Here is a 23,591-nt window from a genome sequence, read left to right on the forward strand (position 1 = left end):
CGGGGTACCTTAAGTTTACAGTATCCTGCATCCACAACAAACATAATCCCATCCACAGTGAGGGAAGTCTCAGCAATGTTTGTTGCAACAATACATTTCCGAACTCCATCTGGAGCCTTAAAATGGTGGAAAACAATGGTGGAGAAAATGATTTGTCACTAATGATGATTACACAACAGGTTATTTGAAATATGAAATATGATGAAAAATAAATTTAAAAAAAACCTTCTGGAAGATTTTGGCCTGGAGGTCAGAGGGTAGCTGAGAGTAAATGGGCAGCACAGCCAGAGCAGGCGCATTATCCAAATCCTCCAATCGCTCCACAATCTGATCGGATGTCACCTATAAGAACAAGAGTATATCTTAATAAATAACAGAATATCCTATTGTATCTAAAATTCTGCCCGTACAAAAAATACTTAGTTTTGCTCAGTCAGAGATGTATAAATCTAGCAAAAAAAGATCTTGATCAATTTAAAGTCAAATGTTCTTCTATTGCATTCATTAAATTAAATAGGCCTTGCCCTGTACCTTACCTCAATATCTTCCTGACCAGGCATGAAAATAAGGATGTCTCCCATCAACCCACTGAGGTGGATCTGCAGTGCCTGTTTTACTGCCGCCTCCACATAGTCTTCCTGAGGAGTCTAAGCAAGAAAAAAACGCACAAATCACTGCAACAAAATACAGCAATTATGGTGTTGAAAAGTAATAGAAGTGTAACAATTATGGAGCAAAGAAGCAAATGGCCAATAACACATACCTTGCTAAATAATATGTCAACAGGAAATGTTCTTCCTGGAATATGGAATATAGGTACATTGCCAAAAAAAGATGCAAATTTGTCAGAGTCCATTGTGGCAGAGGTAACAATGAGTTTCAAGTCTGTGCGTCGTGATACAACCTAATAGAAAAGGACATGTCAACAAGAAACCTTCATTTCATGTATTTAAAGTAGAGAAGCTCTGAGAAATACAAACAGACCTCACGGAGCAGGCCAAATAGCACATCGGTATTTAGTGAGCGCTCATGAGCTTCATCCATGATAACTGCACTGTAGTGGTCCAGGTCAGATTCCCTCAATGACTCTCTCAGCAGAATACCATCAGTCATGTACTTGATCATTGTTTTCTCACATGTGCAGTCCTCAAAACGAATTGCGTAGCCCACCTGTGTCACATAAGATTGCAGTTTTTCTTTATCGATTGAATTATGCAGTTAATTGGAGTTAGCGTAATCAATTATCAGTTTCCATGTCAACATTCTACTGAATCCAATTCAGTTGATAAGCAGTTTTACACTGTATATCTTCCATCCAAACTTTGGAAATAAAGTGCCAACAAAGGCTTTGATGTCAGGAAACAGTATTTGTTTTAGTTATATGCAGCCTTACATTGTAATTCATATTTTTGGTAGATACATTTTCATTTGTGTTAAGAAATGTATCTGATTTAATAATGTGGACAAATCCAAATTAAACAAGTCAAAAACGTCAACTGTGATATTTCTATCTACACCTTATAGACAAGTGTGTATAGTCAGTTCATCTGCCTCACCTCTTCTCCAAGGTTGGTGCCGATCTCCTCACTGACTCTCTTGGCGACACTCATGGCAGCCACTCGGCGGGGCTGTGTACAGCCCACCATGCCATAGCTGGTGTAGCCATCTTCATGTAGATACTGTGTCAGCTGAGTGGTTTTCCCACTGCCCGTTTCACCAACAACAATTACTATGCTGTTGTCTCTGCAAAACACAGAAAGACATGGTTGATCATGTAATTTCAGTGAATTATGTGGAAGGTTTTGGAGCCATTGAGTGGTATGAAGTGTCATTAAGCATACCTTATGATGTTAAGAAGCTGCTGCCTGACAGCAAAAATAGGCAAGTATTGTCTCTGCTCTAAAATGCTTTTCTTCTTAGCAAACTCACTGCTGGCTTGGCTCTTTTCTTTCATGTGATCGGCAAATTTCTGCTCTGCTCTATAATATAAAGAGAGATTATAAAAAAAATACTTAAATGAAGACAAAGGGTAGAATAGATAGATGTTATAATTATGTGGGTAAAACTACAGTATAAACAGGTTAATAGAGCCAGACTGACTTGTAGTCTACTTTGCCATCCTCGCCAACCTCTTGATGTCCTGCACCTTCTTCCGTCTTTTTGATGCCCATGATGTCCCCCAGCTTGGTGCCTGCCAGTTCCCAGTGTTTGTGTTGGGCCTAAAAACATATTCATCATGTCATTAAACATGATTCAACATTCTTCGTTGCATGCACAAGTTTTAATTAAAGCGTTACTGAAAAAATTACCGTTTAGTTTAATTTATTTATTTATTTTTCAGTGACATGATTAGGTAGTGCAAATACTGGCAATAACAACAACAACAACATAATATATTGTAAAAAGGTTATGGTAACCTCCTTAACACAAACTTTAGGATCGTGAGTGACTGAATTAGATATAAAAAAAACTTTAGGATAGTGAGTGACTGAATTAGATATCAAAATAAAAGGTATTTTGGTGCTTTATCTTATTATTGTAGATATATTACAAGTATTCTACAGTGTTCCTTCATCTCGTTGTGGTTAACTTACTGTACTACAGTCTCAGTGCATCACATATATAAATTTAGAAAAATAGGTATTTTACATAAAGTACATTTTTAATCATAACATCTATTTGATAATACAAGTAGTCTATTCAGAAGTGAAGCTGCAGTGTTCTCTGTGCTGCTAGCTGATTGGTTTTGCCACATGGAACGTACGCCATGCTTCAGCCTAGCTCCAAGTATCTCTTTCTAGCTCTTTTTACCTGTGTGTTTCCTCTGCTGTTTTTGTGAGAACATTTGTATTAATTTGAACTAAAGCCTTACGATGTTGTCTAAATGTTATGCGCCTTCTAAGCAATGTTCCCCCTAATTTTTTATGTGTCGTAGTAAACACACAAACTCCCTTAACCATTCAGTGGACCACATGAAAGCACCATTAGACGTGCACAAGGTGACGACATCAGCCCCAGACCTGACATCATAACAAGTCAAATGTCTTACTATAATCAAATGACATCAGCCACTTCCATTATTTTCTAATGCAGTGGAGCTTCTATTTACAAACTATATTGGTACTTGAATATGGTTCTCCAACCAAAACGTTTGTATAGTGAAACAGAGTTCCCCATAAGAAACAATGTAAACATGAATAATTGGTTCTAGTCTCGACAAAAGCCTTTATTTTATTTTAAAAATGCACATTTTGAATACCAATATAACAGCCAATGCGAACCGATATAACACGCAGGTATTGGCTAAACAATTTATTTATTTATCCAAACACAACAACACCCAGCTTAACTGTCAATGTGTTCGCACACACACAAAAGTCCCTTTGTGCGCCGAACTCCATAATGTTACCAAACATGTTGCTACCAAAAAAAAAAATAGAAAAGAAAATCGTTTTACATTGTCTCCTTGAATATTTGTGGCATTTTTAGAACAGTGTGGGAGTGGTAAACATGCTTAGGGTCACTTTCCAGCCACAGCTAGTGTTAGCACAAACTCCGGTCCTCAATCGGCTTTTGTCCTGGTACTGCTATCTCCTTTGCTGTAATAAAGGCCTCCTATGGCATATTTTTTACAAAAAAGTCTGGTCTTGTCACAGTTAAAAACTAGCTAAGGTAGAAATCCCTGAAGCGGCAGCTTTGTCTAAGCAGCCTCGCCATCGTGCACCAACGATGTGGATGACGGCTCCTCTTTTTAAAGTTTTCTAAACACCCAAGGCTTGCCTTAAATAGTTCTTCCGTGCTGGGTTCCAGCATGGTTACTTTTGGACATCAAGTTGTCATTTACAGCAGGCTGGAACAGGGTTTAGTGTTGTTGCCTAACAATAGGAAGGTCCTAGGTTTGATCCCCGGGCTTAGGGTCTTTCTGTGTGGTGTATGCATGATCTCCCAACGGCGTGGCGCAGTTGGGAGAGTGGCCGTGCCAGTAGGGCTGGGTGATATTGCCTTTTTTTAATATCTCGGTATTTTTAGGCCATATCCCGATATACGATATATATCTCGGTATTTTGCCTTAGCCTTGAATTAACATTTGATGCATATAATCGCAGCAGTATGATGATTCTGTGTCTACATTAAATCTTTCTTCTTCATACTGCATTAATATATGCTCCTTTTTAACTTTCATGCAGAGAAGGAAATCACAACTAATTCAATTGACCAAAATTGTATTTATTAAACAGTTATTAGCAGGTGACTTTTCAAATGATACTACATATTAGTAGTAATGGTATTTTTGGTAGCAACACTTGTGCCCCAAACTTGACAAATTAAAGTTGTCTTTTTGCACTTTCTCTTGTGACTGGCGGGCAGTCAGCGCCATAAAGCTGAGCGGATCCCTGGGGCGTGGACAACAAACAGGACAGACTAAGTCCAACAGCCCACTAAGGCAATTAGTCTAGGAAAAAAATCTCTGATATAAAATACCCCTTCCAACCCGCACCAAGCCAGCGTGGAAGGTGTAGGCTAATAACTAGCATGAAAAGTACGCCAAAAGGCAGAAACATGCTGAGGCTTTCGTCCAGCAGTGGACTGACAACGGCTAATGATGATGATGATTCGACATCTTCCCGCTTGAAGCTGAACCAACGCCAGACGACGGGAATGAATTCTTCCATCATTTGTTCCCAGATTCGCACCTTCTTTCTCTCGTATTACCACCCGCAACACTCCGCTAGCATCACAGCTAGCGTTAGCCACGCTGCTACTTCTCTGCTCCGAGAGGCTGTATACGTATGTGACGTATGACGTGACAGTATGTGACGCATTTAAGAAGGTGCGTTTGCTGTCTGAGAAGGAGACACAAGAATGAATGGGAAGAGCCTGTAGTGTAATGCCCACAGCTAAAAACAACTGCATGAGAACGTATACTCGAATATTACGATAGTCATTTTCTATATCGTACAGAGAAAAACCTGCGATATATCGTGCATATCGATATATCGCCCACCCCTATGTGCCAGCAACCTTAGGCTTCCTGGTTCAATCCCTACCCTTTACCAACCTCGTCACGTCTGTTGTGTCCTTGAGCAAGACACTTCACCCTTGCATCTAATGGGTGGTGGTTTGGGGGCTTGCAAGGCAGCTCCCGCCCTCAGTGAGTGAATGTGTGTATGAATGGGTGAATTGTGAAATAGTATCAAAGCGCTTTGAGTACCTTGAAGGTAGAAAAGCGCTATACGAGTATACGAGTATAACCCAATGACTGCGTGGGTTCCTGCCAGGTAGTCCAGCTTCCTCCCACCTCCAAAGACATGCAACTGGGGATAGGTTGATTGGCATGTGAATGTTGTCTGTTGATCTGTGTTGGCCCTGCGATGAGGTGGCGACTTGTCCAGGGTGTATGTACCTTGCCTACCGTCCAAATGCAGCTGGGATAGGCTCCAGCCACCCCTGCAACCTCGAAAGGGACAAGCGATAGAAAATGGGTGGATGGATAGGAGTTCCCATACAAATGGTGAGCCTTCTTTCAAATGCTATCGCCGGCTAGCTGCTTCTCATGTATCCACAAAAACAACAGCTCTTTCGCCTGGCCTTGCACTTTCTCTCCGTCATCGCAAAGCTATTTAACCCCTTTGGCAAAGTCAGCAACCATATAAACATCCTTTTTTGACAATGGTTGCAATTGTGCACTTGTTTCTTCCATAATTGTGAGCAGATGCATTTGCCACTGGCGCCACCGCCGCTTTCTACTCCTCGCCAATTTATAGGCAAGGTGTGATTTGGGGGCCCCGCCTCTTCAGAATAACGTGTAAGGGAAGCAATGTCATCAAAACGGCAGTACTTATAGAGCTTCCAGCGACACACACAATGAATACATAAATGAATGAAGTGATTGTACAACCCGATATGCATCAAACACCGAGGCATATTAGGCTCGATATAAACGTCCGTAGACCGAAAATAGAGGCGTTCGTGAATTGAGGTTCCACTGTACAGGTGATTTGGCCCACTAGCAGTGAAAATAACAAAAGAAATATTGTTCTTCATGAGCTATGTACTAGTATTGTGTGTCTGGGTCGGGGTCCTACTTTGGAGATAAGTTGTACAGCTTTCATTGATCACATTTGTTTTATCATGAGCAAACTAACACTTTGTTACTTAAGTTGTATTATGACGAAAGAGAGAGACAGAGAGAGAGAAAGAGAGAGAGAGAGAGAGAGAGAGAGAGAGAGAGAGAGAGAGAGAGAGAGACATGAGAATCTGCTGTTATGAAACATGACAAAGTTGGTTTTGGCATGTTTTTTTAATGGCAAAATTCGGGCAGTTGGCCAGATTGTATTTTTTTGCGAATAATTTTTATGGTGTGGTGACAAGGGTTTTGTTCAATAAAGTGATTGATAGACATCTTGTCCTCCTTAAAGTGTCTGAACAGAAGTAATAATAATTTAATACTGTTGAAGAATATTGTTTTATCTGTTGTGGCCGCTTGTTGTCACCTGTCACTCACAAAGTTGCATTGCAAACTCACACAGAATAATTTGTTGTGTTTAGTGTGTTTAAAGTTTAGGTTACAAATTATTTTGTGCACGGCACGGATTTGCTGTGCACAGACAGAACAATGCGGGCTTCAGGCTTCTGGCACTGAATCCAATCCCCAAAGGAAGATGCTTACCTAAAAAGGTGAATCTCCTATTTGCTATGCTAAACAAGATAGCTTAATTACAAGCTATTATCTGAATCTTCATTTTGCTACATAAGAGAGGTTAAAAGGAATATAAGGACCACGACAGCAGTGTCTCTTAAAAGACTTCAACAACTTTCCATAACTTTGTTCCTCAATCAAAGAACACAAGAGTCATGCTGCCACTGCAGTCTTCATCGCACAGCTAATTTTCCATTATCATCATTCTTAAAGGCCTACTTACTGAAACCCACTACTACCCACCACGCAGTCTGATAGTTTATACATCAATGACGAAATATTAACATTGCAACACATGCCAATACGGCTTTTTTAGTTTACTAAATTACAATTTAAAATTTCCTGGGAGTTTCGTCTTGGAAACGTCGTGTAATGATGACGTGTACGCGGGACGTCACGCGTTTTTAGGAAGTATGAGCGCTACGCACACACAGGTAAAAGTCGTCTGCTTTAACGGCATAATTACACAGTATTTTGGAGATCTGTGTTGCTGAATCTTTTGCAATTTGTTCAAATAATACTGGAGAAGTCACAGTAAAAAGATGGAGTTGGGAAGCTTTAGCCTTTAGCCACACAAACACACGATGATTCCTTGTTTAAAATTCCCGGAGCTGAAACTTTACTATGGATCAGAGCGCGGTCAAGCAGACATGGATCCCAACCGAATGTCAACCAGCAGGTTTCGGTGAGAAAATTGTGGGTAAAAAGTCGCCACTTACCGGATATCAGCTGAGCTTATGTCGTCCGTACAGCTGCCGTCGACACCCGTGAGACATGGCGTCAACACACCCGTGGACACACCCCTCCGACTATCAGGTAATATTAAACTCACTAAAACACTAGCAACACAATAGAAAGATAAGGGATTTCCTAGAATTATCCTAGTAAATGTGTTTGAAAACATCGGAAGACGTCCCAATGCTATCGCGTTCTTTTTTTAACTCGTTTTTTAAATTTATTTTATTTCTAGTCCGTCGCTATCAATATCCTCAAATACGAATCTTTCATCCTCGCTCAAATGAATGGGGAAATTGTCGTTTTCTCGGTCCGAATCACTGTTTTTGTTGGAGGCTCCTATTAAAATCAATGTGAATATGTGAGGAGCCCCCACACTTGCAACGTCATCGTCTGCGACTTCCGGTAAAGGCGGGGCTTCTCCAGGAAGTACCAAAAGTGGCGAACTTTACCATCGATTTTCTCTACTAAATCCTTTCAGCAAAAATATGGGAATATCGCGAAATGATCAAGTATGACACATAAAATGGACCTGCTATTCCCGTTTAAAGAAGAAAATCTAATTTCAGTAGACCTTTAAGTAACATTATTTTATGTGTTAGAATTACATAAAAGTTTAGAAAGTGTTCAAGAGCGTAGTGTTAATGAATATGTGATACATTTTTCGGCAATTGTTGTGTTTTAAATTAACCATCCTACCTTCTTGCGTTCTTTTTGTTCACGATGTTTACGAACCAGCTGACTACCCTTGCGGGAGATGATGGCCATGTCAGAGGTGGCATCTTTCACAGGAATGACAGGCTCTGGCTGCAGCGACAGGACAAATGCACAAAGGCAAACAAACATTTAGGAGAAACTCCTTAATTAAATAAATGTATACATTGCTCAACATTGTTTTGGATTTACTACTGTAACCTTACTATACCTGTTTAGTGAACACAATTCTCCCATCCAGGAATGGCGGGACTAAGTTGTGAACCAGCAGGTGAACCTTTGCTGCATTGTCTTCCTCGAAGTCTTCATCCACCTCCAACCTCTGCACTACACCGCTAGTCAACATACGATTGGTCTCCCATCGCTCATTGTCCTATTAACAGAGAAACGTACTTGTTAAACATAACACACAACATAAACTCCACACTCGCAGTGCAATAGAATATAATTACCTCGTTGATTTGACGTTTCTGAGCAGATATCCTTTTCTGAGTCTGCTTCTGAAGGATCTGTTCTCTCTTCTTGATATACTCATCAGATGTGGATGTAAAAGGGTTGTGGAACTCATCATAGCCTTCATCCATCATGTACCAGTCTCTGTCTGCTTGCTGCAAAGTGTAGGTCAAAAATGTTAATGGCGACTATGAGCAATTCAAGGGAACATATTCGAGTGACCTTGACTCCTACCTTCTGATCTTCTTCCCATTGCTCTTTCTCATCCCTGTTTTCAAATGAAATTCCACCTTCGCCATCTTTTTTACCTAAAGTAAACAAAGTAAGGACCTTTAGCACAGGTCTTTAGAGATAAACTGGTTTTGAAAGTCTCTTTGTGTTCACCTTATGCCATTATTTCAATCAATCAATCAATGTTTACTTATATAGCCCTAAATCACTAGTGTCTCAAAGGGCTGTTAATGATCTAATGCAGGGTTTCCCTGTAGTAAATACTGGAACTGCGACACCCTCAAGAAAGTCAAGTTGTATTATTTTCCTTTTTATATAGTACGAAATCTCAAAAGTAGTATTTTAAGGATACTCAAAAGTCTGGTTGCAGTGTAGATGATGACGTTTGGAAATCTGGTGTTTGATTGCACCTTGCCGTTTGCAATTGCCAAAGTTGAAAGCCATTAATACGTGTGTGCAAGTCCGCGATTATGGATGTGTTATTGAACACTGTTGTCGGCATGTTTGCAGTAAAGCTTCAAAATAGCACTAGCGCCTCTGTGCTAAAAAACATTTAATATAATACAGGTCTATACATTGTTCTTTTTCTTAAAAGCTGCTGTATGTCACAGTTACAAAGGTGTTTAGAGAATCTGGGTATCATTTGTGGGTATCAGGCCCGGAGGGGGGGCACTATGGCGATCCTCGGCTACATAAGCTAGCTCTTGGGACGTGGAACGTCACCTCACTGGGGGGGGGGGGGCTGAAATACCGGGTGGATGTAGTCGGACTCATTTCGACGCACAGCAAGGGCTCTGGAACCACTTCTCTCCAGAGGGGCTGGACTCTCTTCCACTCTGGCGTTGCCGGCAGTGAGAGGCGACGGGCTGGGGTGGCAATTCTTGTTGTCCCCGGCTCAAAGCCTGTACGTTGGAGTTCAACCCAGTGGACGAAAGGGTAGCTTCCTTTCGCCTTCGGGTGGGGGGACGGGTCCAGACCGTTGTTTGTGTTTGCGCACCAAACAACAGTTCAGAGTACCCACTCTTTTTGGGTACACTCGAGGAAATACTGGAGAGTGCTCCCTCGGGTAAATCCCTTGTTCTGCTGGGGGACTTCAACGCTCATGTCGGCAATGACAGTGAAACCTGGAGGGGCGTGATTGGGAAGATGGGCCGCCCGGATCTGAACCCGAGGGGTGTTTTGTTATTGGACTTTTGTGCTCGTCACAGTTTGTCCATAACAAACACAATGTTCAAACATAAGGGTGTCCATATGTGCACTTGGCACCAGGACACCCTAGGCCGCAGTTCCATGATCGACTTTGTAGTTGTATCATCGGCTTTGCGGCCTCATGTTTTGGACACTCAGGTGAAGAGAGGGGCGGAGCTTTCTACCGATCACCACCTGGTGGTGAGCTGGCTGCGATGGTGGGGGAGGATGCCGGACAGACCTGGCAGGCCAAAACGCATTGTGAGGGGTTTCTGGGAATGTCTGGCAGAGTCTCCTGTCAGAAAAATGTTCAATTCCCACCTCCGGAAAAACTTTGAACATGTCACGAGGGAGGTGCTGGACATTGAGTCCGAGTGGACCATCTTCCGCACCTCTATTGTTGAGGCGGCTGATTGGAGCTGTGGCCGCAAGGTAGTTGGTGCCTGTCGGGGCGGTAATCCTAGAACCCGTTGGTGGACACCAGCGGTGAGGGATGCCGTCAAGCTGAAGAAGGAGTCCTATTGGGTTATTTTGGCTCATAGGACTCCGGAGGCAGAGGACAGGTACCGACAGGCCAAGCGGTGTGCAGCTTCAGCGGTCACGGAGGCAAAAACTCGGACATGGGAGGAGGTGATATCTTGCATGGGGCTCCACTCCGATTGAGATTGACCGTCATGTTTAGCTTCTTCCATTTTCTAATGATTGCTCCAACAGTGGACCTTTTTTCACCAAGCTGCTTGGCAATTTCTCCAGAACCCTTTCCATCCTTGTGGAGTTGTACAATTTTGTCTCTGGTGTCTTTGGACCGCTCCTTGCTCTTAGCCATGCTGAGTGTTTGGGTCTTACTGATTGTACGGGGTGGACAGGTGTCTTTATGCAGCGAACGATCTCACACAGGTGCATCTGATTCAGGATAATACAGTGGAGTGGAGGAGGATTTTTAAAGCAGACTAACAGGTCTTTGAGGGTCAGAATTCTAGCTGATAGACAGATGTTTAAATACTTATTTTCGGCTGTATCACATGAATAAATTGTTAAAAAATCATAGATTGTGATTTCTAGATTTTTCTTTTTAGGTTATCCCTCATACAGTGGACATGCACCTACCATGAAAATTTCAGACCCCTCCATGATTTCTAAGTGGGAGAATTTGCAAAATAGCAGGGTGTTCAAATATTTATTTACTTGAGTGTATATATACACATACATACATACATACATACATACATACATATATATATATACATATATACATATATATATATATATATATATATATATATATATATATATATATATATATATATATATATATATGTGTGTATATATACATATATACATACACACACACACACACATATATATATTATTTTAAACCTAAAAAAAAACATGGTTGCAGTTGAAAAATGCTACTGAGAAGACTGGTTGAAAACCACAAACAACATTGATACCTAAACCTGCATATCACAAACATATGACTGCCAACACCAATATGTGAATGTGCAGTGAATTAATAAAGGTTTCTTAGTTCTCACCGTAAAGCACTTTGAGCATCAAAAACAGCAGTGTTTAAATTAAATGTATCATTATTATTACATTATTATACATTACATTGCAATACTACTCTATTTTAATGATGTAGTTGATCATTTTAGTTTTATTCTTTCAACATGAAAGTGCCACAACACATGAGTGTGTGGTGGGAATGTTTTCCATTTCATCTAAATGGTAACAAAAAAACTCTTTGTTGCCGCAAATAATAAGTTTGCCTTCGAGTGCAGTTACATAACCTTCCACTAGACTTTTGACAAAAGCAAGAAAGTTTGATCATATTACACCTATACTGGCTCACCTGCACTGGCTTCCTGTGCACTTAAGATGCGACTTTAAGGTTTTACTACTTACGTATAAAATACCAAAGAGCCTAGCTCCATCCTATCTTGCTGATTGTATTGTACCCTATGTCCAGGCCAGAATTCTGCGTTCAAAGAACTCCGGCCTATTAGAGATTCAAAAAAAGTCTGCAGGCTTTAGAGCATTTTCTATTCGGGCTCCAATACTCTGGAATGCCCTACCAGTAACAGTTAGAGATACTACCTCAGTGGAAACATTTTTGTCCCATCTTAAAACTCATTTGTATAGTCTAGCCTTTAAATAGACCCCCTTTTAGACCAGTTGATCTGCTGTCTCTCTTTTCTGCTCTGCCCCCATTTTCTTCATGGAGAGGTTATCTGATAACCACAGATAAGCCTCCACAGATGTTTACAGATAGGACCCAGGATGGACCACTTCTCTTTGCATCAGAGGATCCCCTGCTGGTCTCCCAATAGACTGGACTTTTACATTATTAACTTTATCCACTCAGTATCCATTGCACCAGTCACCCAGGGGGGGATCCCCACATCTGCAGTCCCTTTCAAGGTTTCTCGTTGTTCCCATTGGGTTGAGTTTTTTTCTTGCCTTGATGAAGGATCTGAGCAGTTGTTATTTTGTGTTTGTAGTGAAAAATGAATGAATGAATGATACAAATTTTGGAGGGGGCTAGCGTTCGGTCATTGTGACCCGCTTTCTCCGAGTACAAACTTTCAGGATACGCATACGCATTGAAAAACAGTACCAGGCCACTGCGCAACAACGGTGTTTGGAGTGATTTATGGACTCGCTTAACTGTTCGAACTCTACATGGTGACCCCATTGCATCAGTTTTTTAATCCTTTCATAAACTAAAATATCTTGTGTGGGTGGTGGCAAATTAAAGCTAATTATTGAGGTTAATTTGTGTTTTCATTGCAAAACCTTTTTGGACATTGAATTTATTTTACTGAAATTTTTGCGTTTGAATTTCGTGAAGTGAATTGTTTTTCATCAAACAGCTAACAATTTCATTAAAAACCATTCTGTGTTTTAAAATTTAGTGTCTAAAAATTCACTTTAAAAAAAAATTCCGTGCTGAACAATTTGCTGCTTCAAAAAGCAAGAAATCGACATCTTTTATAATCGGGCAAGAACAACAAAGTACATGGCGAAACAAATGCCACGGGTAAAAAACATCCACTTATTTGTAAAAATATGACTGTTCTGCAGAACTTTATTGTAAAAATCTGCCTTTGTCTGACACTTGCTATCAGGCCTTTTTGCTCTGTAAACAAGCTCTGTTCGTGCCTGGTCTGCATGAGGCAGAGCTTCATTCTATGTCATTCAAAAGTGCAGATTCTCTCCATTGAAATAATTCCTATAGTTTGAAAATATTCAGCGGGCTGCATTGAAATGTTAATTATGTTGTGTTATGCCCAGGTAGCCCAGTTAGCTGCCTTGTTTATGCTGTTTTGTAAGACTTGTGTTACATGACTTCAAACCTGTGTTAATTTACCTTAAGTGAGCCTTGCTTTTTGAAGCAGCACATTTTTCAGCACTGATTTTTTTCATACACTTTTTCTTTTCAATGCAATTGTCAGCACAATTTGAGGCAAAAAAAAAAATGCAGCTCACAAAATACAGACACAAAAATATAGTTCAATAAATTCAGTGTAAAAAAACCAAAACGCTTTCTAATAGACACAAATTAACCTCCATACTAATTAAAGCCAAAATTCAATTTGATCTGTGCGTAAGTGTTTCACCAAGCTTAACTTTCTGATTGTCATAAAAATAGACATTTACCTATTAAATATTTTCTCCTGAACCACTAATGATAACATATTCAAGCTAGTGCTGTTATTGTTATATATTTTATTATAAATTTTGTTGTGGAAAAATTTAACTTTAAACAAGTGTCAAACAGTCCCTTTAAGTAACTAAATATGGCATCCTTTCTGTCTCTACATGTTTAAAAATGCTCACCTACTCTCTGTATGGCATATTGAGGAGCGATGTGGAGAAGTAATCGCAGTAATTCAATGACATCTTTGTTTAGACTGAGAACTAATTTAAAGTCTTCTGTTCTTTCTTTTTCTGAAAGTTTGTGAAATGTTACTGTGGGTAGTCTCTATCCTGCCCCGCCCTCTCAGTGCTGTTCAGCCAAGGGAAATAACAGTGACAGTACCTTTTCCTTGAGATAAACGAGGGGTGGAGCCTAAATGCTTCCTGTCATTGGCCCACTCGTTGTACTTGTAGGATGGAGTGGGCAGCGGTGTGTCATCAGGATAACGGCCTCTCACTGACCTAAGTCAGAGCAACAGAGACAATAGTGCATTAGCTTAAGGGAATATTGCCAAATTACATTTACATGAGAGTGCAGATAATTTCAATAAATAAAGTGATACACCCAATTTCAGAATATGCATCAACACAGCCAAAAAAAAAATAAAACACTTTTTTTTTTAACTCAGACTGCACGATTTTGGGCCAAAAATAAAATCTTTTTTTTTACTCTGAATGCTTGATTTTTGATTATGAGGTTTTTCTCATTACACTTTGCCCTTTTGCTCTATATTTTTGTATTTTGGATAGTTTTTTTGTCTATTTTTTTTAAAAAGTGTTATGGGTCACTTCAAAAGGTGGGTTCCACATAAGGCCCCATCGCCACACTTTGAACAACAGTGGTTAAATATATTTAAAAAGTGTTGCCACTTGACCGAAGAGTCTATCTAAGTTGTGTCTTCAATTCCTTAACACTTATGAAAGTGATGAAAGGTTAGGTTGCCCCTGGAGGTTTTCTGTGTGTTGTTACATGTAGAAAAACTACATTACTCAGAAGACTTAGTGGTAAAAAGTCAGAAGTACATACAAAAGTACTAGCGGCATTACAGCGAGACTCCTGCAGAGTTGAAAAAAAGGTTCATGTGTTGCATGAAGTGGCTGTTTCTGCCTTACTGACAAAAGCAACACTCATTCCATTCCACACAGTTATATTCATGCTCTCTGGGATTTCAGAGGAACAGGATCTCAGCTGACACTGCGAATGGATCGCCTTTTGTGCCCGCTTTCATGACGTAAGACACACTTATGGAAGTTAATTAGTGTTTTTTATTACAAAAGCTTTTTTGGCACTGAATTTATGTAACTGAATTTTTTGCGTTTGAATTGTGTTAAATTAATTTTATTTACATCAAATTATGCTGTCAATTACATTGAAATTAAATTCAGTTTTTGAAATTTCAGTGTATAAAAATTCACTGCAAAAAAAATTGTATATATAAAAATTCAGTGTGAGAAATTTCAGTGTAAAAAAAATTTCTGCTGAAAATTTTGATGCTTCAGAAAGCAAAACGCACTTCTGGCAAATCAAGACTAAAGCAATCGAGCAAGTCTCAGAACAAGCTAATGAAGTGTCAAGTTTGAAGTCAAGAGACACGGGCCTTGCAGAACAGCATAAAAAAAGGCAGTTGGCAGGGCTACCTTGGCATAATACAATATGATTAACATTTCGTTTTGTATGGGTATTTTCTAACTATAGAAATGATTCCAATGGTTAAAATCTACACTTTTGAGTAACATATTACGTCATGATATGCAGCTAAACTGACTGTGATACACAATGTGACCAGCAGATGGTGCTGGGTAATGATGTTCAGGTAAACGTAAGAAGACAAGTATTTGGATGCATTCAAAGAGGGAGGAATAATTGTTTGGGCATATAAGCTTGTTGTTCTCAAGATAAAGTTTGGTCATTAATAGATGAACAAGTTACAACACATTACGGTGACCATAGGAACAGTGATATTATATCGAATATATGGATGTTTTTTTAATCCTTTTGCCTTTATTTTTTGCCATGTTTGTTGCTCTTGCTTGATTATAAAAGATGTCGGGTGGTCCGCAGTAGAGGAGCAACGCTCATATATTTTATATATTTACTGTTTTATTGTTCATAGTTAATATTTTAAATCCCACATTCTGAATTTTTATGTACATTTGAGTGTCTTTTTCAGTAAAAAACTAAACAGACTATCTCAAAAACAAAATAAACTTTAGTTATTTTACTGAATTATATGACAGTCAGAATGTATATGAAAATATACAATGTGGGATTTACATTACAAATGATTAACAATAAAACACTATATATTGAGAATATGCTCTCGGTCTCCTGCAGACCACCTCTTTGATCGACATCTTTTATAACCGTGCAAGAGCAACAAACATGGTGAAACATAAACACAAAGGGTAAAAAATATACACATGTTCAATATATCACTGTTCTGCCAAACTTTGCTGTCAAATTCTGCCTCCCTTTGACAATTGCTATCAGGCTTTTTGCTCTGAAAACGGGCCCCGCCTACTCTGCCCCACTCTGTTCATTGCCAGAGCCTCCTATGTTTGATTGATTGATTGAAACTTGTGTTAGTGGATTGCACAGTAAAGTACATATTCCGCACAATACACCACTAAATGGTAACACCCGAATAGGTTTTTCAATTTGTTAAAGTCGGGGTGGGGTCCATGTTAATCAATTCATGTCACTCAAATGTACAAACCATTGGAATCATTTTTATAGTTTGAAAATATCCAGCAGGCCGCGTTGAAATGTTACTTAGGTTTTATTATGACAAGATAGCCCAGTTAGCTGGTTTTTTAATGCAGTTTTGCAAGACCCGTGTCACGTGACTTCAAACTTGACACCTCATTGGCTGGATCTGAGACAGGATCGATTGCTTCTGTCTTAATTTACTGGAAGTCAGTCTTGCATTTTGAAGCAGAGAATTGTTCGACAATTATTTTTTTACATTGATTTTTTTACACTGAACTTTAAAACACTGGAAATGATTTTCAATTAAATATTTTGAATAATTAAATGTAAACCATTTCAGTTCACAAAGTTCAAACGCAAAAAAATCAGTTTCATAAACTCAGTGTGGAAAAAAAAAGTTTTCCTAACAAAGACACAAATTCACCTCTATACACAATCCTCTTTCACTCTTCCTACACTGTTAATAAATACCTCTCCTTGCTAAATATAATGTTAAAGTCTCAAATTGGCTCAACAGAGCCCTTCTGCTATCTATTCTCTGGTTTTACAATGGCCTTCCCAAATGCTGAAGAAACAAGTCCATTTTAGAAAACCAACAAATTTAGCTGAACCACACCAATTTTGTCAAGGGGAGTGGTCGATAATTCAACCAGAATATTGCCAGAAGCTTAATGGCTACCAACAACGCCTTATTGCAGTGAAACTTGCCAAGGGACATGTAACCAAATATTAACATTGCTGTATGTATTCTTTTGACTCAGCATATTTGGTCACATTTTCATCCATCCCATCCATCCATCCATTTCCTACCGCTTATTCCCTTCCGGGGTTGCGGGGGGCGCTGGCGCCTATCTCAGCTACAATCGGGCGGAAGGCGGGGTACACCCTGGACAAGTCGCCACCTCATCGCAGGGCCAACACAGACAGACAGACAACATTCACACTCACATTCACACACTAGGGCCAATTGTAGACCTATAATAAATTCATAAAAGAACCAAACTTCATTAATGTTTTTTGTGAACCACAAGTAGGCGCTCCAATCACTCTATCACAAAACAATAAGAGTTGTAGAAATAATTGGAAACGCAAGACAGCCATGACATTATGTTCTTTAAAAGTGTGTGTAAACGTGACTGTATTTATGCAGACTGGAGTGGAGAACGCTCTCGGAGGAAGGAGTATCTTCGCTTGGAGGAGCAAAACATGAACATCGAATTAACAATGTTCTTATTTTTAACATCATAATTACATATTCCGCATATGATTTTAAAATTGTTTAACCGTGCAGCCCTATATCAAACATATAAACAATGAAAATTATTTCAAAAAACACATATTTTGATAAAAAATTTTACCGGTCTCTTCTTTCGCTCTCTCTGCCAGTCAGGCGATTGCGCTCTGAGTCTCTTGCAGAAGGAGCAGGAGAAGGAGACTCCCATTGGGAATGCCGTGAACTGGCATAACCACTATCATCCTCTTCCCAGTTAGAGCGTGAAGGAGTGCAACCATCTATGTAACAAAAAACAACAATGACGGGCTATTCAACCAGTGAAAATGGAGAGAAGTCTGGAGAGATGTCATTAAATAATTGTGTGAATGAACCGATTAGCCTACTTGACAATATTACCTCTGGGGCGTTGTTGTGGGGTCGGGGGATCATCCCGCCTGCTCCCCCGGCTGATGCGGTCTGACCAGCCATCTCTCTGTGATCGCTCACTCCTCTCACTGCGGTGTGAGTGGCTGCCGGAACTAACTTCTCGTGCATCTATCGAAAAAGGCAGTTACCATAAACTACATTGACAACCAAGATTCAAAATATGACTACTACGAAGCATTACAAATCTGAGATATTCAGAATTACCTCTTTCACTCTTTCGATCTTTGCCCTTATCTCTATTCCTGTCCTCTTTAGAGGAGATGAAGACGCCGTGCTCACGTCTGTCTTTTTCTCTTTGCTGGTGTCGGCGCCGGAATTCATCACTGACTCCTCCAGGACTGGAAGGTGTCTCTGAGCCGCTCATACGGTACTTCCTACTGATACGCAGAAAGTTATAGATAGTACAGATACTGTCAAATGGTACAGACTTGGGTTGTCCCAATTCCGGTAATGGTACAAAAATGTGTATTGATACTTTTCCAAATAAAGGGAACTATGAAAAATGTCAATATTGACTTTATTCTAAAGGAAAATCCTACAACACAATAAACATATATTTCCTATTACACTCAAATAACAATTTTACAAAGTTCAGATATAAATCAAAAGGTATCAAAAACATTGGGCTTTTCTTGTTGCACTCAAAGAACAATTTTCCACATTACACATAGTCTGCCATAATCAAGTATTAGGTTAGAATAGAATAAAAAGCTTTATTGACATTATATTAAATGCTTCATGATTTATGGTTGCCACTACTGGTCTGTGCTTTAAGAAAAGTACAAGTATTAGTAAACACTAGACAAAACTATGGATAAATGTACACATAAGCCTTGTATCAGGTAAATTACACATTTGTTAAAGATAAAGCATTAATTTTAGCAATTTGTTACAAAATTCTGTCATTTCACCTGCATCATCCATCCATCCATTTTCTACCGCTTATTCCCTTTTGGGGTCGCGGGGGGCGCTTATCTCAGCTACAATCGGGCATCAGTTTACGCATATTGGGCAGTCTTAACACCACTAATATTTGGAATCAAGCCAAGCAGCCGTGTACGGGTCTACGGATCTACATGTGCACAACAAAGGAGCTGGTTACTTTGTGAGAGTAGCGTATGTGTGTTTGTGAGAATGGCATCGTGTTGCCTGAGTGACGTCAGTGAGTGAGTTGGCGGGTAAAGAGAAAGAGAGGTCGTGTGCACTGCGCATTATGATGAACGGTTCCGGTTGTGTCCTGCAAAACTAATAATAAAGTAATTAGGTTGTAACGAATCGACGGCCTAGTCAGTCTGACTCAAAAGCGGAGCTTAAAATCCAGGGTCTTCTAGTGTTAAAAGCGCCACACCTCCCTGTTAAAAGTGTCACTTTTATCATTTGTTTTGGAGTCCAAAACCTTCATATTTTGCTTCACGCACTTCCTTAATTAACAAATAGAAAAGTATTTTTTTGCCATTCTTCCTTTCCAATTTGTTATTGCTTGTATGCCCTTTGTGGGTGTGTTTTGACACACTCAACATTGTGCACCTTGGCTCTGTAGTCACCGCTCCACAGCGGCATTTGGATGAAAGCACGGTACCATCCATCTGTCCATTTCCTACTGCTTGTCAGGTTCGGGGTTGCGGTACCAGTATTTTTCAAAGGCAATATAATACCGATTTCAATTATTTGGCATGGCGGTACTTTATATCTACCGGCATACTGTACAACCTTAGTACAGACACAGAAAAATATGTCTCTATGTACTAACTATAAATTACTTACTTCTCTTTTTTATCTTGTGAGTTCTTTTCATCATCTTCATCATCATCTGACCCAGAGTCACTTTTATTTTCCTCCCAATCTTTGTATGAAGACACCTTTGATTTTTTTCTATCCCTGTCCTCGCCACAGCCTTCATTCTGTTCTTTACTCTCTCGTTCTTTCCGTTTCTGAGCTGCCAGCAGATCCAAACCCAGCAGAGAGGTTCGAGGTGTAGGTGCCCGAAAAACATGGTTTTCTGCAGCAGCACTCTTCTTCTTGACTATCAGTCCCCCAAGCTCTGCTTTGGGATCACTCCCTTCCAGTCGGTGCATGGACTCATCGTCATTCATTGTCTGTGGGAAAGAAATGGGAAAATATTTTTAAAAAGTAAAATACCCTATGCCCTTTTATAGGGCAAGGTTTAAACCTCTAAACAGAGATGGCCATGAGACAATATAATTGTGTGTTGTTTTTTTTTAGACAACCAACAATGAATGGTAATGATAAAAATGAACACTGCATTATTGATTCATTATCAACAATGTTTGTGCCAGTCATTATTGAGCACATGTCGAGACCTTTCCCACCCACATTCACACCATCACTAAGTGGGAAGTAGGGACTAAATCACAATAATGTCATCCATCCATTTTCAACCGCTTTTCCCTCTTGGGGTCGCACTTGGGTGGAAGGCAGCGTACACCCTGGGCCTTGACAAGTCGCCAGCCTATCAAAGGGGCCAACACAGATAGACAGACATGCATTCACACACTAAGGCTATGTCTACACTAGGCCGGATAACCACTTAAACATAATTATTTAGCCTAAGCCTCGTTTCAGCCACACTAATCTATCATTTAAGGTCCGCTTCCTTGGACAATTTTTTACACGGGTAAGTGCGCTATGTGTATCTTAAATTTCTGGCTCTCAGCTTTGTATGGACTCATTGATAATTTACAAACTGAGTTCGGATAGGAAGTGACGACAGAAAGACCGCGCCCCACACAGGAAGTGACATCAGAAGGTACGTGCCACAGCCAGCTTCATAATAAAGCGGTTTTATAACGTGGCGCTAACCACTGGAAATATGAAGACGAGTCATCCAGACATGCCCGTGTTTCTCCTTCCGTCTGTACAGACCCTTGTGGCAATCACACATGAATACCTTAAAGGCCTACTGAAACCCACTACTACCCACCACGCAGTCTGATAGTTTATATATCAATGATGAAATATTAACATTGCAACACATACCAATACGGCCTTTATGGTTTACTAAATTACAATTTTAAATTTCTCGGGAGTTTCGTCCTGGAAACGTCATGTAATGATGACGTGTACGCAAGACGTCACAGGTTTTTAGGACGTATGAGCGCTGCACACACACACAATTAAATGTCGTCTGCTTAAACGGCATAATTACACAGTATTTTGGAGATCTGTGTTGCTGAATCTTTTGCAAATTGTTCCATTAATATTGGAGAAGTCACAGTAGAAAGATGGAGTTGGGAAGCTTTAGCCTTTAGCCACACAAACACACAGTGATTCCTTGTTTAAAATTCCTGGAGGTGAAACGTTACTATGGATCAGAGCGCGGTCAAGCCAACATGAATCAAGACGGAATGTCAACCAGCAGGTTTCGGTGAGAAAATTGTGGTTAAAAAGTCGCTTCTTACCGGAGAAAAGCTGAGCTTGTGTCGCCCATAGTTGCCGTCGACTCCCCTGAGACACTGCGCGTCAACACACCCGTGGAGACACCCTTCCGACTATCAGGTACTATTTAACTCACTAAAACACTAGCAACACGATAGAAAGATAATGGATTTCCCAGAATTATCCCATTAAATGTGTCTAAAAACATCGGAATCCGTCTCAATCGTGTTTTTTTTTTTATTTTTATCTAGTCCGATGCTATAAATATCCTCAAACACGAATCTTTCATCCTCACTCAAATTAATGGGGAAATTGTCGTTTTCACGGTCCGAATAGCACTTTTTGTTGGAGGCTCCCATTATTAACAATGTGAATATGTGAGGAGCCCCCACACTTGCGACGTCATCGTCTGCGACTTCCAGTAGATGCAGGGCTTTTGACTTAGCACCGAAAGTTGCGAACTTTATCGTGGATGTTCTCTACTAAATCCTTTCAGCAAAAATATGGCAATATCGCGAAATGATCATGTATGACACATAGAATGGACCTGCTATCCCCGTTTAAATAAGAAAATATCATTTCAGTAGGCCTTTAAGAAAAAGCGATTGCAGCTATTTCAGATACAACACTTTTCAGACAGCAAGAGAACTTTGGAATGTCCAGGTCAACTGTGATTCTACTTAGCGAAAAACTTTGTCCATTTTTCGAAGGAGAGTCAACGAGAATGGGAGCTCCCGTGGATGTGACAAAAAAGGTAGCGTTTGCTTTGTACTACCTGGCCGTCGGGTGTAGACTACAGAAATCAGCGAATGCATTTGGACTGGTAAAGCAGATTGGATCAGTTATTGTCAGCCATGTATGTCGCGGAATCAACATCTCGGTCCGGAGTATATAAAGCAGGGGTCTCAGACACGCGGCCGGAGACGTTATTTTGCGGCCCCCACCTTAATATGAAAGTTTAATGTTAATGCGGCCTGCAAGTTTTATATGAATGGCGTTTGACAGCTTTATGTGCGGAGCATAAGGAATCTACCAATCAGGGTGTGGTATGTGGCTCTCAATGGCCGAACATTGACATGACTTGCATGATGCAAGCGGAAAAACGTTTGCTGGTTTTCCACTACACCCGCACGCACACTTCCTCCCTCGCCCGCCTGCTCTCTCTCTCTCTCTCTGTCACTGTGTGTGTCTCTCTCTCGCTCCCTCCCCTGGCGCCGCTGTAAACAGTCTGGGCCGGGGAGATGATTAGGCCAGTAGCTTCGAAGTTCTCCGCTGAACGACGGAGCGACAATACAAAACTGTGGTGCACTGGACCCCAGCGCTGATACTCCGACAGAGAGTCGCTGTGCAATTCGGACGTGTAACACGTTAGTCGTGATGTTAGCCTGTTCGGGGCTAATTGTGCTACCATAACTGTAAACTCCACCCCCTCCCGTTGGCTGCAGACACAGACGATTTTTGTTATTTGGGCCCAAAGTGGCTCTTTCAACATTCTGGGTTGCCTACCCCTGCGGTAGTGGAAAAGCGGAAAATGAGTGAAAGCGACAGAAACGTCGCCATGGAGATAAGGGTTTTCTTACGTGCCTGGCTGCAGTCACACCGCGACACCTGTCTGTTAGTAATAATAGTCTCCGATAACTTGGACTAATTCAAACAGTTGTCCATCCATCCATCCATCATCTTCCGCTTATCCGAGGTCGGGTCGCGGGGGCAACAGCCTAAGCAGGGAAACCCAGACTTCCCTCTCCCCAGCCACTTCGTCTAGCTCTTCCCGGGGGATCCCGAGGCGTTCCCAGGCCAGCCGGGAGACATAGTCTTCCCAACGTGTCCTGGGTCTTCCCCGTGGCCTCCTACCGGTTGGACGTGCCCTAAACACCTCCCTAGGGAGGCGTTCGGGTGGCATCCTGACCAGATGCCCGAACCACCTCATCTGGCTCCTCTCGATGTGAAGGAGCAGCGGCTTTACTTTGAGTCCCTCCCGGATGGCAGAGCTTCTCACCCTATCTCTAAGGGAGAGCCCCGCCACACGGCGGAGGAAACTCATTTCGGCCGCTTGTACCCGTGATCTTATCCTTTCGGTCATGACCCAAAGCTCATGACCATAG

At 40.7% G+C, this 23,591-nt stretch overlaps 1 protein-coding gene across 4 annotated transcripts in view; it reads right to left on the reverse strand.

Moving 5' to 3' along the window:
- dhx38 (DEAH (Asp-Glu-Ala-His) box polypeptide 38) overlaps positions 1–23,591 on the reverse strand; it is a 47,256-nt gene that overhangs the window by 12,299 nt on the left and 11,366 nt on the right. For 3 of the 4 annotated variants that reach the window (XM_061882509.1, XM_061882517.1, XM_061882496.1), the window contains exons 2-18: positions 19,855–20,186; positions 18,295–18,467; positions 18,061–18,198; positions 17,789–17,942; positions 14,064–14,182; positions 8,837–8,910; positions 8,602–8,757; positions 8,361–8,522; positions 8,135–8,242; positions 2,101–2,219; positions 1,842–1,979; positions 1,557–1,743; positions 985–1,170; positions 764–904; positions 537–647; positions 226–342; positions 9–116 (exon numbers count right to left, since the gene is read on the reverse strand). In XM_061882509.1, coding sequence (XP_061738493.1) covers positions 9–116; positions 226–342; positions 537–647; positions 764–904; positions 985–1,170; positions 1,557–1,743; positions 1,842–1,979; positions 2,101–2,219; positions 8,135–8,242; positions 8,361–8,522; positions 8,602–8,757; positions 8,837–8,910; positions 14,064–14,182; positions 17,789–17,942; positions 18,061–18,198; positions 18,295–18,467; positions 19,855–20,183 — 2,520 coding nt within the window. In that variant the 5' untranslated portion in view covers positions 20,184–20,186. The remainder of the gene's footprint in view (positions 1–8; positions 117–225; positions 343–536; positions 648–763; positions 905–984; positions 1,171–1,556; positions 1,744–1,841; positions 1,980–2,100; positions 2,220–8,134; positions 8,243–8,360; positions 8,523–8,601; positions 8,758–8,836; positions 8,911–14,063; positions 14,183–17,788; positions 17,943–18,060; positions 18,199–18,294; positions 18,468–19,854; positions 20,187–23,591) is intronic. The other variant, XM_061882503.1, reaches the window with a different exon arrangement.

This window comes from Nerophis ophidion, linkage group LG02 (genome assembly GCF_033978795.1).
Source record: "Nerophis ophidion isolate RoL-2023_Sa linkage group LG02, RoL_Noph_v1.0, whole genome shotgun sequence".
Taxonomy (NCBI): Eukaryota; Metazoa; Chordata; class Actinopteri; order Syngnathiformes; family Syngnathidae; genus Nerophis; species Nerophis ophidion.